We start from the raw sequence: 15929 nt of genomic DNA, 5'->3' as shown, positions 1-15929 counted from the left end.
AGGTGCGGGGAGTGCACTCGCCCTCTGCCCATCTTGGCCTGACCCAGGTTGGATGAGGCTTCCATGTGGAGTTACATTAAACTCTAGGACCACAAGCAAAGTGGCTCAGAGGCAGAATAACTGTCCTATCCTTTAACCTTTAGAGTTGGCTTATGCTGAGTCTCGCCAGGACTCAGGGAACAACACTTGGAAAAACAACCACTATCTACCAACAGGTTAATGGGCTAGGATTTCAAGGCTATGGTTTCTTCTCCAAAGTGACAGTGCCACACAAATAAAAGCAACAGTAGTGGTCCAGGAGTCAAAGGACCTGAATTCAGTTTCCACTCTGGGCAAGAGGAAGAAAAATGACTACTGAATATCTACTATGTGCTGAAGGTATCGTATATAATCTCCACGTTTACTCCCTACCATAGGTAACTACTATCCCCATTTTAGAGCAGGAAAGGGAGGTAGAAAGGCCAAGTACTTGCCTCAGGACATGTAGGTCAGTAAACAGCACTCAACCCTGTCAGGGTTGTTTTTTGCGATTACCTCCTGTCTGATGTGAATGGTGCCATTATCACAGACAACTAAGTTTACCACAGCATTCACTAGTAGCAATTCAACTGTTATCAATGTATGTATATGTTGTGTTTTCAAAATACACTCATCATCCTCTCTGACGGCATTAAGATTGTTCAAAACAAACAAAAACTACTTAACCTTGACTGGGTCCTGTACTGGACAATGCAGAGGACTGACCCCTGATTTTCCAACAAGCCCAATGGCTGTTACTTTTTTTTTTTTTTAAACTTTTATTGTAATATAGCTGATTTACAATGTTGTGTTAGTTTCAGGTGTACAGCAAAGTGATTCAGTTACACTTCTATATATACATTTCTTTTTTCTTTTCAAATTAGTGGCATTCTCCTAATTTCCAGTTTGCTGGTTAAAACAAATGTAGGACTTGCAGACCTGCACTGAGGTTTTGCTGTTCCTGGAGGGTCACAATTTTGGCAATCTGAGCTCTGAGGGCAGCAAGCTCACTTTCGAGGGCACAGATCTTCTGCAGTGCTTCCTCGTTGGCCAGTGTCATGGTCTGCCGTGGAGGCTCTTCCGGAGACAGGTTTGGTAAGGAAAACTGCCGGCCTAGGGGCCTCTCGAAGAAAGGAAGATCATCCTGAAGGGGTTCCCTTTTCCGGATCTCTGTCCTGCAAGGAAGACAGAAGGTTGGCTGTCACACAGGCTTTGTTAGGGAATGTAAAAAATCATCATTTCAAAGTCAATCAGAACACAGCAGAACATAACATCTGAGAACCATTTTTCAGGCTGACCTGACATAAAACCCCTGCTGTAAGTTTCAAAAAACAAATCAACCTGATGTAGATACACACCACACCAGGTTTCTTGTTGGCATCATTCTTCTTAATCTTTATCTCTACGTTATATGCACAAGCCAACACTATCCGGAGGAATCACAGATTCCAACAATGTTTTTGCTAATTCATGTTTTGTTTTGGTGGTTTGAACTAAGGTGATGCAACTTTTAATGCTGTTAAAAATGGTAAACTGGGACTTCGCTGGTGGTGCAGTGGATAGGACTCCACGCTCCCAATGAAGGGGGCCCGGGTTCGATCCCTGGTCAGGGAACTAGATCCCACATGCATGCTGCAACTAAGAGTTCGCATGCCACAACTAAGGAGCCCAGAGCCACAACTACGACCCAGTGCAATCAAATAAATATATTTTTTTAAAAAAGGTAAACTAGGGCTTCCCTGGTGGCGCAGTGGTTGAGAGTCCGCCTGCCGATGCTGGGGACACGGGTTCGTGCCCCCGGTCCGGGAAGATTGCACATGCCACGGAGCGGCTGGGCCTGTGAGCCATGGCCACTGAGCCTGTGCGTCCGGAGTCTGTGCTCCACAATGGGAGAGGCCACAACAGTGAGAGGCCCGCGTACCACAAAAAAAAATAATAAATAAAATAAATAAATAAAGGTAAACTAATTATTGGCTATATTTGACAAATCAAATCAGTAATCCATCAGCCCTTCCCCAGGGTCTTGGTTTCTGCATTTCGATGTCCGTGTTTTCCACTTGTGATAGAATACACCAAACTGCAAGACACACTGTAACAATATGGGCCAAATTACAGCGTAAGAAACTGAAAAGGGGGAAAAAGTAATTATAATTGAACCCATGCAGTAATTATACAGATGGTCTCATTTTCACTTGAGCGTAAAGAAAGGTTTTCTAATATGCACTGCTTCGTAGGTTGAGAATAAAATTCAGATTTCAGCTGTCAATTTATATATTTATCCATTTCCTCCTATTTTCTACAGTTAGGTTTTTCCAGCCTCTAAGCCCTTTTCTTTTTTCTTCATCCAGCTTTATTGTGGAATAACTGACAAATATTGTGTGTGTGTGTGTGTGTATATACACACACACACATATATAGTACAGCATGATGATTTGTTAATGTGTATACATTTTGAAATAATCACCACAATCAAGTTAATTAACGTATGCCAGTTCCCCTCACAGTCTCATGTGGTCATGTGACGGAGCTGTGTCTAACAAGATGGTGAGCCACTTCGGAAGGCTGCTTAGAGGGCAGTGACTCAACTCTACAAGAAAGAAAGTCCTTTCATCTCTAGCCCTACCCACTTTTCCTGCTTCTGAGAGCCTTGAGAGTTGCTGAAGGACAGAAGCTAACCTTGACAGTAAAGCCAAAGCTAAGGATGGCAAAGAGCCTGGCTGGTCCCTGAGGATACAGTGGAGCCACTGTCAGCTTCAGACTATCCACTCTGGATGTTTTTGACTTGAGAAAAATTTCCATCACCATTATTTTGGGCTTCTGTTTGATGTAGTCAAACTCAGACTGACTGTTATAACATTCACCAACATTATACTGTATTTCAGTTTTCCTTTAACTGAACACTGCTATTTTAGTTTTGCTTGAGAGCTATGATAACTCATTCTACCTAGTGTCTGAATGAATGAATTCTTGGACCTTTAGCTTTTGGTATTTTGCATTGAATTCAGTTGTTTTTCTTCATATCTAATTTTGATTATGCCCTGTTAATTAAACTGTCATACACAGAGGCTGCTTGCAAATTGTTTTTTACCTGTAGTATTAATTATTAAACAAAAATATTTGGAGAATAAATGTCCTCGTTATTACCTAGCTAGCAACCAACTCTAATAATACTAACCTCATTCACTTTATTTAATTTAGAATATCTGTGGGGTAGGGAAATATATTGGGCTTGCAAAGCTTTAATTACCATTTCCTTTCTTACCCCACACGGGGAAGAAACAGGTGATGAGATGTCTAAAAAAAGTACATGACGATTAAACAAAGGTAAAAACTTTTATAAGAAACAATACCAATGCTCTGATTAAATACATTAATATGTTCTTTGAAAGATTATATGTAAGTTCAGATTAGAGCATGTGCTCTAATCAACCTGCAATAAAGAAAGTAATTTTAATAAGACATTAAATTTTTTTTTAAATCACTATGGCTTTTTGTTAATATAACACTGAATTTTGATTTCTACTTACCTTTCATAGGGTAGGTCAAATAATTTCATTAAACGTCTCTATACGATAAACACATTAAATTACAAGAAGACAGAAATTAGTCTACTGAATGAAGTTTTTCTGGGGGGGATATTTACATAGAGTTATTTAATCAGTATAATGTCAAATATTTAATATGGTTCCTCAACTATATTCTTGACAACTGTCTAATAAAACATAGTAAAACACTACTTTTAAAATAGTGTTTTAAAATACTATTTAAAAAATATTACGTTTTGAAAGAACTAAGGAAACCACTGGTAGATAGGATACTGGCAGAGACAGAATTCTAGTCCTGAGGAAAGATCTGGGTAAAATATAGAAATCTCAAATAAATGTACAGTTAAAGTATCACACTTGTTCGAAACAACAGTGGAGAAAGGAGGAAGACTACTAGTAGGAACGGAGACGGCGGGTCTCGAGCAGGGGATGATCAGAAGCAGAGAGTTCTCAAGACGGGACAGGCGCCCTGCCACAGGCAGCCGGATGGAGCACCTGGAGGGTGACAACTGGATGGAAGTGCAGCCGAGCAGAGAAGCATGAGAGCCTGGAGGTAAAGACGCACCTCTACCCCCTACCGTCTCCCATTTTCCATGAAAGTTGGATTTTGCTTTGTTTATCTGAACTTACCTAAGAGAATGAATATTTTATTGGGAACATAAGCAAGGATGATGGTTTGTTTTCATATTATGTATGAGTGCAGAGGTTTCATAAACTATATATTATAACAGCAAATAAAGATAAATTTTATTTATTTTTTATTTTTTTGCGGTACACGGGCTTCTCACCGCTGTGGCCTCTCCCGTTGCGGAGCACAGGCTCCGGACGCGCAGGCTCAGCAGCCATGGCTCACGGGCCCAGCCACTCCGCGGCATGTGGGATCTTCCCAGACCGGGGCATGAACCCGTGTCCCCTGCATCGGCAGGCGGACTCTCAACCACTGCGCCACCAGGGAAGCCCTAAAGATAAATTTTGAATGCCAGAATCTTTAGTGCTACTAAACAAAAAATGATGTTATAGTAACTGTTTTTTCAAGAACTCGTAGTCACTTTAGTAGTGAGTATACCCTCCCAGATCACAGGATCCAAAAGTATTATATGCTTTTACGTTTGTTTTAAAATGTTATCACTCAAGTAAGCCAATCGTCTAATCCCATGAACATTTACACTTTGATACCAAGAACTGGAACGAGATAATAGGGCGATTTGGATTAAGAGATCAACTACAAGGCATGTCTGAACAGCTTCCTTTCTTTAAGATATCTTCCAGCCAAAATACATTTTAAGAGGAAATTAACCAATACTTAACAGCAAACTACACTGTTTAAGAAAAATAAGAATTAAGCTTCTACCTCTCCCCATAACTCCTCCAGATGAATTCTATCCTTTTGTTTTTGCATCTACTGAGAATTAAGGGATAAGCACTCATTAATCTTGAAAAACAGTGTGCCAGGGTAAGAGGGAAAAAGTTTAGGACCTTTAGCAAAACGATTTAAGTGACAGTGTCAGATCATCTATATTTTATATGTCTATACCATTTTTATAACTTTGGTATAGATTCTGCATTTCCCTGCTATGGGTTGACAGCTATGGGTTCAAACAAATTATAGGAAATGTGGAAGTTTAAATGTGGATTTTTAGAAGCTGGAAAAGGAAAATAATCTTGAAATGATCATGCATTCTCAAAGACATAGAAAGATTTGACATTTACAGAAGCTTGAGAACCAAAGGCAAAAAAAATAAAGAAAAAGAGTTGCTCTGTAATATTCTTATATATGGAAAAGCTTAGGTTTTATGAAAATTCTCATACATGTCCCTTCCTTTAAAACTATAAACACACACACACCCTTTTCCCACAGACATCTGTTTTATAAGGCAGTCTACAAATAACTTGTTCTCAGAACCAATCTGTTTTGCCATCCTTCAGAATACAAGGCTATTAAAGAGCTAGAATATAGAGGCAAAAGTAATCCAAACTAAGAAATGCTCTTTTCCACTAAATCTGTGTATAATTCAGAGAAATTTTAAGTAAACAAATATAAAAACAAAAAGAACAAAAGAGGCGTCAAGTACGGATGTCCCCAAAGCAGAAGACAAACAGCCAAAGTATGATCATTTCTTAAAAATACTGTCTGCCGCAGACCTACTAGAGGATGGACTTGAGGATACGGGGAGGGGGAAGGGTAAGCTGTGACAGAGAGAGAGAGGCATGGACATCTGTACACTACCAAACGTAAAACAGATTGCTAGTGGGAAGCAGCCACATAAGCACCGGGAGATCAGCTTGGTGCTTTGTGACCACCTAGAGGGGTGGGATAGGGAGGGTGGGAGGGAGACACAAGAGGGAGGGGATATGGGGATATATGTATACGTATAGCTGATACACTTTGTTATAAAGCAGAAACTAACACACCATTGTAAAGCAATTATACTCCAATAAAGATGTTTAAAAAAAAAAATACGGTCTGCATACTGACTTGTGCTGGCGAGACTTCTACCCTTTTTGTTTGATTTGGCTCTGAAGTGCCTATGGCACAAGGGTGCAGGCTCCCCTTCAGAGTACCATCCACACGAAGTGTCTGGCTCGCTTACCTTTTCAATGTTAGTATCAAGGGCGGCCACTCTGAAGTACAACATACACAGACACGAAGGGCTTTTTAAGCTCCACTGACTATTTTAAAGAAAATCCTCAATTAAATACAATGTACCTCTTGGATCCTTTCCCCTTACCTCACAGTTAATGAAAACTCAAAATCTGAGATTCTTTTAAATGAGCCCAGTGCCCTATGAAAGGTGGTATTCCCCGGATGACTTTTATTGAGTCTCCCTCACTGTTTTAGTTGAGAGAATAGCTTAGAAAGGTACAGAAATACATGTTACTGTCAATAGGGTGTGGAGAAGGGAGGACAACTCATAATGTAGTTCCCTGAAAGCACAAAGTTGGGTAGAAAGCTAACAATATTTTTCAAAGTGAGCAAACAGCTGGATAAAGACAACTAGACTAGGGAAATTATTCTGAAGAAAGTAATCCATGAAAGGACAATAGTGGGGAATAGTCAGGACTGTCATGAGGCTGCAGACCCAGATGACTAGTGGGATTCATCACCTATTCTAGATTCTGTTAAACACAAGTCTCTTGTTTTGTATTTTAAAAGCTGGATCTTGGGCTTCCCTGGTGGCGCAGTGGTTGACAGTCCGCCTGCCGATGCAGGGGACGCAGGTTCGTGCCCCGGTCCGGGAGGATCCCTCATGCCGCGGAGCGGCTGGGCCCGTGAGCCATGGCCGCTGAGCCTGCGCGTCCGGAGCCTGTGCTCCGCAACGGGGAGAGGCCACGGCAGTGAGAGGCCCGTGTACCGCAAAAAAAAAAAAAAAGCTGGATCTTCCTATAAGTGATATTTAGTGGCAATGACATTTCTTCCTGGAATGCAGTACTGTACTGATGTGCATTATTAGTTAATGTCTAGTGTCAAATACTTAAGATTAAAATGGGAATGAATAACATCTGCTGTTTGCTGTGCTGTGAGTAGGAAACCGTCTTGCCCTGATCCTTTCTTTGTGTCTCCTGGTGTACACTTGCACCTATGGCGCTGTGGCCAGCCAGCCTGCTTGCTTGCTGAGTCATTTCCTTTGGAGTCTTGTTACTCACTGTCATCCTCTGTAAGGTTGGGGTTCTTCCCCGACACTCCTTAAAAAACAGCACATTTCATTTTACAATTGATATCTTTAGTCAAAGCCTTCAGTCTCACTTTATTCACTATTCTTATATCAGATTTTTGTAAATACATTCATCTTAATTCATTAGCTTACAAACATTCTGGTATAAGAAAAAGGGCTACCTCAAATACTTTTAAATCCTATGAACCTGTAGATTTTTATTTAATACATACTCAGTTTGATATGTATGTGGGCACTAAGAATTAAGAATTAGATACAATTAGAAATTAACATATTAATAAAGAATGAACAAAGTGGAGTTAAACTTGAAACATTTCAATATTCCTTAAATAATGTTCTACTCCAGGGAGAAAATACGTGCAAATGATGGGACCGACAAGGGTTTAATTTCCAAAATATACGAACAGCTCATAAAACTCAACAACAAAAACACAACCCAAATGAAAAATGGGCAGAAGACCTAAATAGACATTTCTCCAAAGACGACATACAGATGGGTCAACAGGCACATGGAAAGATGTTCATATCCCTTATTATTAAAGAAATGTGAATCAAAACTACAATGAGATACCACCTTACATCAGTCAGAAGGGCCATCATTAAAAAGTCTACAAATAACAAATGCTGGAGGGACTTCCCTGGTGGTCCAGTGGTAAAGAATCCGCCTTTCAATGCAGGGGACGTGGGTTTGATCCCTGGTCAGGGAACTAAGATCCCACATGCTGCAGGGCGCCACAACTACTGAGCTTGTGCACCTCAATGGGAGAGCCTGTGTGCTGCAAACTACATAGCCCATGCTCCCTGAAGCCTGCACACCACAACTAGAGAGAAGCCCACGTGCTGCAACTAACACCCAACATGGCCAAAAATAAATACATACATACATACATAAATAAGTGCTGGAGAGGGTGTGGAGAAAAGGGGATCCTCCTGCACTGTTGCTGGGAATGTAAATTGGTGCAGTCACTACGTAAAACAGTATGGAGGTTCATTAAAAAACTAAAAATAGAGCTGACACATGATCCAGCAATGCCACTCCTGGGCATATATCCAGAGAAAACTCTAATTCAAAAAGATACACGCGCCCCTATGTTCATAGCAGCACTATTCACAATAGCCAAGACATAGAAGCAGCCTAAATGCCCATCAACAGATGAATGGATAAAAAAGATGTGGTATATATATACAATGGAATACTACTCAGCCATAAAAAAAAGAATGAAATAATGCCATTTGCAGCAAAATGGGTGGACCTAGAGGTTATCATACTAAGTGAAGTATGTCAGAAAGAGAAAGACAAATACCATATGAATCACTTATACATGGAATCTAAAATATGACACAAATGAACTATCTATGAAACAGAAACAGACTCACAAGAGAACAGACTTGTGGTTGCCAAGGGGGAGACGGGGTGAGGAAGGGATGGAGTGGGAATTTGGGGTTAGCAGATACAAACTGGTATATATAGAATGGATAAACAACAAGGTCCTACAGTATAGCACAGGGAACTATATTCAATATCCTGGGACAAACCATAATGGAAAAGAATGTAAAAAAGAATGTATGTATAACTGAATCACTTCGCTATACAGCAGAAATTAACACACTGTAAATCAACTACACATCAATTAAAAAAATAAATTTTTAAAAAAATATTCTACTCCAAAAGCAATCAAAAACGTGATGACAGGGGCTTCCCTGGTGGCACAGTGGTTAAGAATCCAGCTGCCAATGCAGGGGACACGGGTTTGAGCCCTGGTCTGGGAAGATCCCACATGCCATGGAGCAACTAAGCCAGTGCATCACAACTACTGAGCCTGCACTCTAGAGCCACGAGCCACAACTACTGAAACACGTGGGCCTAGAGCCCATGCTCCACAACAAGAGAAGCCACCGCAGTGAGAAGCCCGTACACCAGAACGAAGAGCAGCCCCCACTTGACGCAACTAGAGAAAGCCCGCGTGCAGCAACGAAGACCCAACACGGCCAAAAATAAATAAATTTATTTTAAAATAAACACAAAGCTTGATGACAATGCCTATGATGTCTGCTAGAAGCCACATAGATTATAGCCTTTAATTTCATCACACATAGTGCAAATGTTATGCTGTGTCTATGTCCAAAGACTACACATTCTCCATAGGCTACTATTATGAAAGAGAACAAGTTAATTATCTGAGACAAGACTCTCAGTTATATTGATTCTTTCAAAGGATCTCAATGCTTCTTATAAAAATGAAGATTTCTTTCCAATCCTGGGGCCATTCTGTTAATTCAAAGGGAAATAAAAACGTGTACAGAACAGAAAAAAAAATGAGGACTTACTTGTGCATGGCACTGTGCTATAAGTTTTCTCATGTTATCTTTCAAAATTCTCTCAAAGTAGGTATTGGTGCTTCCAATTTAGAGATGAGAAAACTGAAGTTCAGTGTATTTGAAAAAAAAATCAATTGTACAATAACCAATTAAGGACTCATGTGTATGCCACTTTCCCAGAGAGATAATACTGTAACATTGTAACCAACAGTTATAGAAATGCCATCAACAAATTTCAAGGGAGAAATAAGAAACAAATATATTGAATAGCTTTGGCTTTCATATAAATATAAATGTGACAGGCAGGGAAACACTCAAATGGCAATACATAAATCTTGAAAGTACTCCATATTATGTTTTTAAGATTTAAGTTACAGTTATGAGTTAAGTTACAAGTTTAAGCTATAAAAATTTGCCATGGAAATGCAGTTAATATCAAAATGACAGATGAAAAAAGACTCAAACTGCCTGGTAAGAGTACTAGTATTAAATAATTGTCAAGACAAAGTAAAATTCCATCAGCTTTCATCCTTCTATTTTGTCCTATTGATTAAAATACATGATATGGTAAATCTGCTATCTCATCAATCTGTACAAAACACACTTTATCTGGTATGTGAAACTGATCAAATAGAGCTTCCTCAAAGTTCCAGTCCTTAGGAAGATGGTGAGACTTAGATGTGTCAGCCTGTTTATCAGGATATCAGCCACAGGAACATAACAGAGTACCTTTCCCAGCCATCTAGGTTTATTATACACATCCACAGTTAATCACAACTGATGCAAAAGGTGATATAGCACCACACAGCAAAATAAAAAGTCTGCCCAATCTCTCTAGTCACATGGGCCGTGTCATTAACCTTGGAACTCTGGGGCCACTTCCCACCTGTCTGTTGACTTCCTCCTCCAGAACATTGCGCAAATCCAGCTGGGTCTCCTCTGTTTCCTTCTCACTTTGTTCAGGTTCAGATTATCTTTACCTAGAATGCTTCCAGGCACCTTTTCAAAGATCCTTTAGCCAATTACTTTCAACATCATAGACAAAATCCATTATCCAAATCCATTATGCCAACTCAATTACTCTATAATCACAATCCCCATAATAGCTACTCCATAATGTCATATCAAGTACAAACATGACATTTGTGTTAAAAGCCCTTTAGAGACTTTTCTAGGAAGATGAAGCAGATGAACTTTTCACTATTCTTCCTCCTAACTACAACTATAATCTCTGGACATCATATATAAAACAAATGTAAGAAGACTTTCGGACTTCCCCGGTGGTGCGGTCATTAAGAATCCGCCTGCCAATGCAGGGGACACGGGTTCAATCCCTGGTCTGGGAAGATCCCACATGCTGTGGGGCAACTAAGCCCACATGCCACAACTACTGAGCCCGTGCACCACAACTACTGAGCCTGCACTCTAGAGCCCGTGAGCCACAACTACCGAGCCCACATGCCACAACTACTGAAGCCTGCATGCTGTAGGGCCCATGTGCCACAACTACTGAAGCTCACACACCTAGAGCCCATGCTCTGCAACAAGAGAAGCCACCGCAATGAGCAGCCCACGCACCGCAACGAAGAGTAGCCCCCACTTGCTGCAACTAGAGAAAGCCTGCATGTAGCAACAAAGACCCAATGCCGGGGCTTCCCTGCTGGTGCAGTGATTAAGAATCCACCTGCCAATGCAGGGGACATGGGTTCGTGCCCTGGTCTGGGAAGATCCCACATGCCACAGAGCAACTAAGCCCGTGCGCCACAACTACTGAGCCTGCATGCCTAGAGCCCATGCTCCACAACAAGAGAAGCCACTGCAGTGAGAAGCCCGCGCACTGCAACAAAGAGTAGCCCCTGCTTGCTGCAACTAGAGAAAGCCCACGCACAGCAATGAAGACCCAACGCAGCCAAAAAATAATTAATTTTGTTAAAAAAGACAATGCAGCAGAAAAATAAAGTTAAGAAAAAAACAGGAAGAAAAAAAAGTGCAAAAAAAAAAAAAAAGACTTCAGGCAGAGAGAAGACAGACTGAGTTGGACCTTGGGATCCAAAAGAAAAAGAAGAAAAAAAAAAAAAAACCCCAGCCTAGGAGTGAGTTCCTTGAGTTTCCTTTTTACCTCATATATCCCAGACTGGGCGCTGGAGTAACAGGTAACCCAGAAATGCCAATGGATGCAGGGGAAAAAGTCTCAACAAAAGCCTGCTCTCTTAGCCAAAGGACCAAGAAAGGGGCAGCCTCCCACAATAGATAACTTACATAAAATAACTGCTCTACTCCAGCCGACATCACAGAAAATGCTGCGGCCCCACCTCCACCAAGGCTAACTTCCCTCCTTTCTAGGCTGTAATGAGATGCCTCAAACCCTACAAGATGGTGTCAGAGAAAGCAGGGACTTACTCACCTCCCTGTAAGACAGTGGAGACAATCTGGGGTGGGGTGTGGGGGCAGAATTACACCCCATCCAGCATCAATGAAGCAGCCTCCCCTATCTGCTAGGATGGTGCCCCAGGAGGCCTCGTGGGGAGCTGGGGCACCCACCGCCACCCAGCAGTAATATGCCCAGCAGTAAAATGGAGCACTGCCCTGGGGGTGACTGGAGGCCGAGTGGGAAACCTGGACTTCTGCTCCCACCTGGTAGTAACAAGATGGCACACACTCCTCCCTTGCTATTAGTGAAAGCCAGCTAAAAGAAAAAGCTGAAATAAGATCCAAAGTCTCAGATACTCAAAATATCTAGATTTCAGTAAAATCACTCTTCATGCCAAGACCCAAAAAGAACACAAACTGAATGGAAAAAGACAATCAGTAGATGCCAACTCTGAGATGACAAGAGATGTTTGAATTATCTGACAGATTTTAAAGCAGCTACAATAAAAAGGGTTCAATGAGCATTTAGCAGCACTCTTGAAACAAATGAAAATAATAGTCTCAGCAAAAAAAAAAAAAAAAAAAAAGGGGGTGGGGGTGGGGAACCAAATAAAACTTTTAGAACCAAAAAGTAAAATAACTGAAATAACACAACGGATAGGAACAAAAGCAGAATGGAGAAGACAGAGGGAAGAATCAGTGAACTTAGAGACAGAACAACAGAAATTATCCAATCTGGAAAACAAAAAATGAACCAACTAGGGAAAAACATGAGCAGAGTCTCGGTGACCTGTGTGGCTACAACAGAAGATCTAGTAATTGTGGCATCAGGGTCCCAGGAGAGGAGTAAAACGGCAAGGCTGAAAAAGTACTTAAAAAAAATAACGGCAGGGCTTCATTCCAGCCTGATGGGCGTCGAAGGCAGGCCAGTCTGTGGCCAAACAACGAGGCCACATTACAGCGGGACAGTGACTGCGACCACGCTGTGGGCCCCAGACAGGCGAGGAGACAAGACGGCAGAGTAGAAGGGCTTGAACACACCTCCTCTCACGAAAACACCAAAATCACAACTAACTGCTGAACAACCATTGACAAAAAAGCATGAAACCTACCAAAAAAGATATTCAAAGACAAAGAACAGGCCACAACGAAATGGTAGGAGGGGCGCATTCATGATACAATCAAATCCCATACCCACCGGGTGGGCAACACACACACTGGAAAATAATTATATCACAGAGGTTCTCCCATAGGAGTGAGAGCTCTGAGCCCCACATCAGGCTCCCTGGTCAGGGGGTCTTGGCATTGGGAGGAGCCCCCAGAGGATTTCGCTTTGAAGCCCAGCAGGGCTCGACTGCAGAAACTCCACAGGACTCGAGGAAAGGGAAATCCTACTCTTGGAGGGCACACACAAGGTCTTGTGTGCACTAGAACCCAAGGAAAAAGCAGTGACTTCAGAGGAGCCTGGGCCAGACCTACCTGCTGGTCTTAGAGGGTCTCCTGGGGAGGTGAGGAGGGCTGTAGGTCACTGTGGGGACGAGGACACTGGTGACAGAGGTACCAGGGAGTACTCATTAGCAAGAGCTCTCCTGGAGGCTGCCATTTTGACACCAAGTCCTGGGCCATCCAACAGCCTGTAGGCTTCAGTGCTGGGACACCTCAGACCAAACAACCAACAGGGTGAAAACACACCACACGCATCAGCAGACAGGCTGCCTAAGTCTTTCTGAGCCCACAGCCACATCTAAACACGCCCCTTGACATGGCCCTACCCACGAGAGGGACAAACCCACAAGTGGCCAGGCACCAGTCCTTCCAGCCAGGAAGCCTGCACAAGCCTCTAGACCAGCCTCACCCACCAGGGGGCAGACACCAGACGCAAGAGGAACTACTATCCTGCAGCCTACAGAACAGAGACTGCAAACACAGAAAGACTGACAAAATGAGACAGCAGAGGAATATGTTCCAGACAAAGGAACAAGATAAAACCCCAGAAGAACAACTAAGTTAAGTGCAGATAGGCAATCTGCCTGGAAAAGAATTCAGAGTAATGACAGTAAAGATGATCCAAGAGCTCGGAAAAAGAATGGAGGCACGGACTCAGAAGATATGAAATGCTTAACAAAGAGAAGATGTAAAGAACAAACAAACAACTGAACAATAACTGAAATCACAAATACACTAGAAGAAATCAATAGCAGAATAAATGAGGGAGAAGAACATATAAGTGAGCTGAAAGACAGAATGGTGGAAATCACTGCTGCAGAGCAGAATAAAGAAAAAAGAATGAAAAGAAATGAGGACAGTTTAAGAGACCTCTGGGACAACATTAAACACACCAACATTCACCTTATAGAGGTCCCAGAAGAAGAGAGAGAGAAACGGCCTAAGAAAATATTTGAAGAGATAAAGCTGAAAACTTCCCTAACGTGGAACAGGAAACAGTCACCCAAGTCCAGGAAGCACAGAGAGTCCCATACGGGATAAACCCAAGGAGGAACACACCAAGACACAAATTATTCAAACTGACAAAAATTAAAGACACAGAGAAAATATTAATATTAAAAGCAACAAGGGAAAAGCAACAAATAACATACAAGGGAATCCCCATAAGGTTATCAGCTGATTTTTCAGCAGAAACACTGCAGGCCAGAAGGAAGTGGCACAATATATTTAAAGTGATGAAAGGGGAAAACCTACAACCAAGAACACTCTTCCCAGCAAGGCTCCTGTTCAGATTCGACAGAGAAATCAAAAGCTTTACAGACAAGCAAAAGCTAACAGAATTCAGCACCACCAAACCACTTTTACAACAAATGCTAAAGGAACTTCCCTAGGTGGAAAAGAAAAAGCCACAACTACAAACAAGAAAATTACAAATGGGAAAGCTCACCAGTAAAGGCAAAAACACAATAAAGGTAGGAAATCATCCACACAAATCTGATATCAAAGCTAGTAATCTTGAGGAGAGTACAAATGCAGGATATTGGTAATGCATTTGAAATAAGAGAGCAGGAACTTAAAACAGTCTTGTATACACATACTATGAGGTTTTGCTATACCAAACCCTCATAGTAACCACAAACCAAAAATCTACAATAGATATACACACAAAAAAGAAAGAGGAATCCAAACATAACACAGAAGACAGTCATCAAATCACAAGAAAACAAAAAAATAGAAGAAAAAAGACCTACAAAACCAAATCCAAAACAATTAACAAAATGACAATAAGAACATATGTATCAGTAATTACCTTAAATATAAATGGGTTAAATGCTCCAACCAAAAGACACAGACTGGCTGAATGGATACAAAAACAAGCCCCGTAACATATACTGTCTACAAGAGACCCACTTCAGACCTAGGGACACATATGGACTAAAAGTGAGGGGACAGAAAAAGATATTCCACGCAAATGGAAATCAAAAGAAAGCTGGAGTAGAAATACTCTTATTAGACAAAATAGACTTTAACATAAAGTCTGTCACAAGAGACAAAGAAGGACACTACATAATAATCAAGGGATCAATCCAAGAAGATATAACAATTGCAAATATATATGGATCCAACAAAAAAGCATCTCAAAATATGAGGCAAATACCAACAGCAGGATGAAAGTAAAAGAACAGAAAAAGATATATTATGCAAACATTAACCAAAAAACAACCAAACAGTTCTGACTACATTAATATTAAATAAAGTAGACTTAAGAGCAAACAAAATTATCAGGGACAGAAAGGGACATTATATTACAGTAAAAAGATAAAAGACACAGCAATCCTAAGTATGTATGCACCAAACAATAGTCCTCCAAAAAGTGAAAAGCAAAAGCTGACAGAAAGGAAAAATACACAAATCCACAAATACAGTGGGAGACTTCAACACCCTCTTTTCAACAACTGTTAGAATAGAAAATCAAGAATGATACAGAAGAATTTAGCAACACCGTCAACCAACAAGTTCTATTTAACATTTATAGGACATTCCACTAACAACAACA

At 41.1% G+C, this 15929-nt stretch overlaps 1 protein-coding gene across 4 annotated transcripts in view; it reads right to left on the bottom strand.

Annotated features, from left to right (window-relative positions):
* The window catches only part of MTFR1 (mitochondrial fission regulator 1), a 78474-nt gene that overhangs the window by 9099 nt on the left and 53446 nt on the right, over positions 1–15929 (bottom strand). For all 4 annotated transcript variants that reach the window (XM_024742577.1, XM_024742576.1, XM_024742578.1 and 1 more), the window contains exon 5: positions 958–1193. In XM_024742577.1, coding sequence (XP_024598345.1) covers positions 958–1193 — 236 coding nt within the window. The remainder of the gene's footprint in view (positions 1–957; positions 1194–15929) is intronic.

The sequence above is a fragment of the Neophocaena asiaeorientalis genome, unplaced genomic scaffold (genome assembly GCF_003031525.2).
Source record: "Neophocaena asiaeorientalis asiaeorientalis breed wild unplaced genomic scaffold, Neophocaena_asiaeorientalis_V1.1 scaffold226, whole genome shotgun sequence".
NCBI lineage: Eukaryota > Metazoa > Chordata > Mammalia > Artiodactyla > Phocoenidae > Neophocaena > Neophocaena asiaeorientalis.
This window is presented reverse-complemented; position numbering and strand designations above follow the sequence as displayed.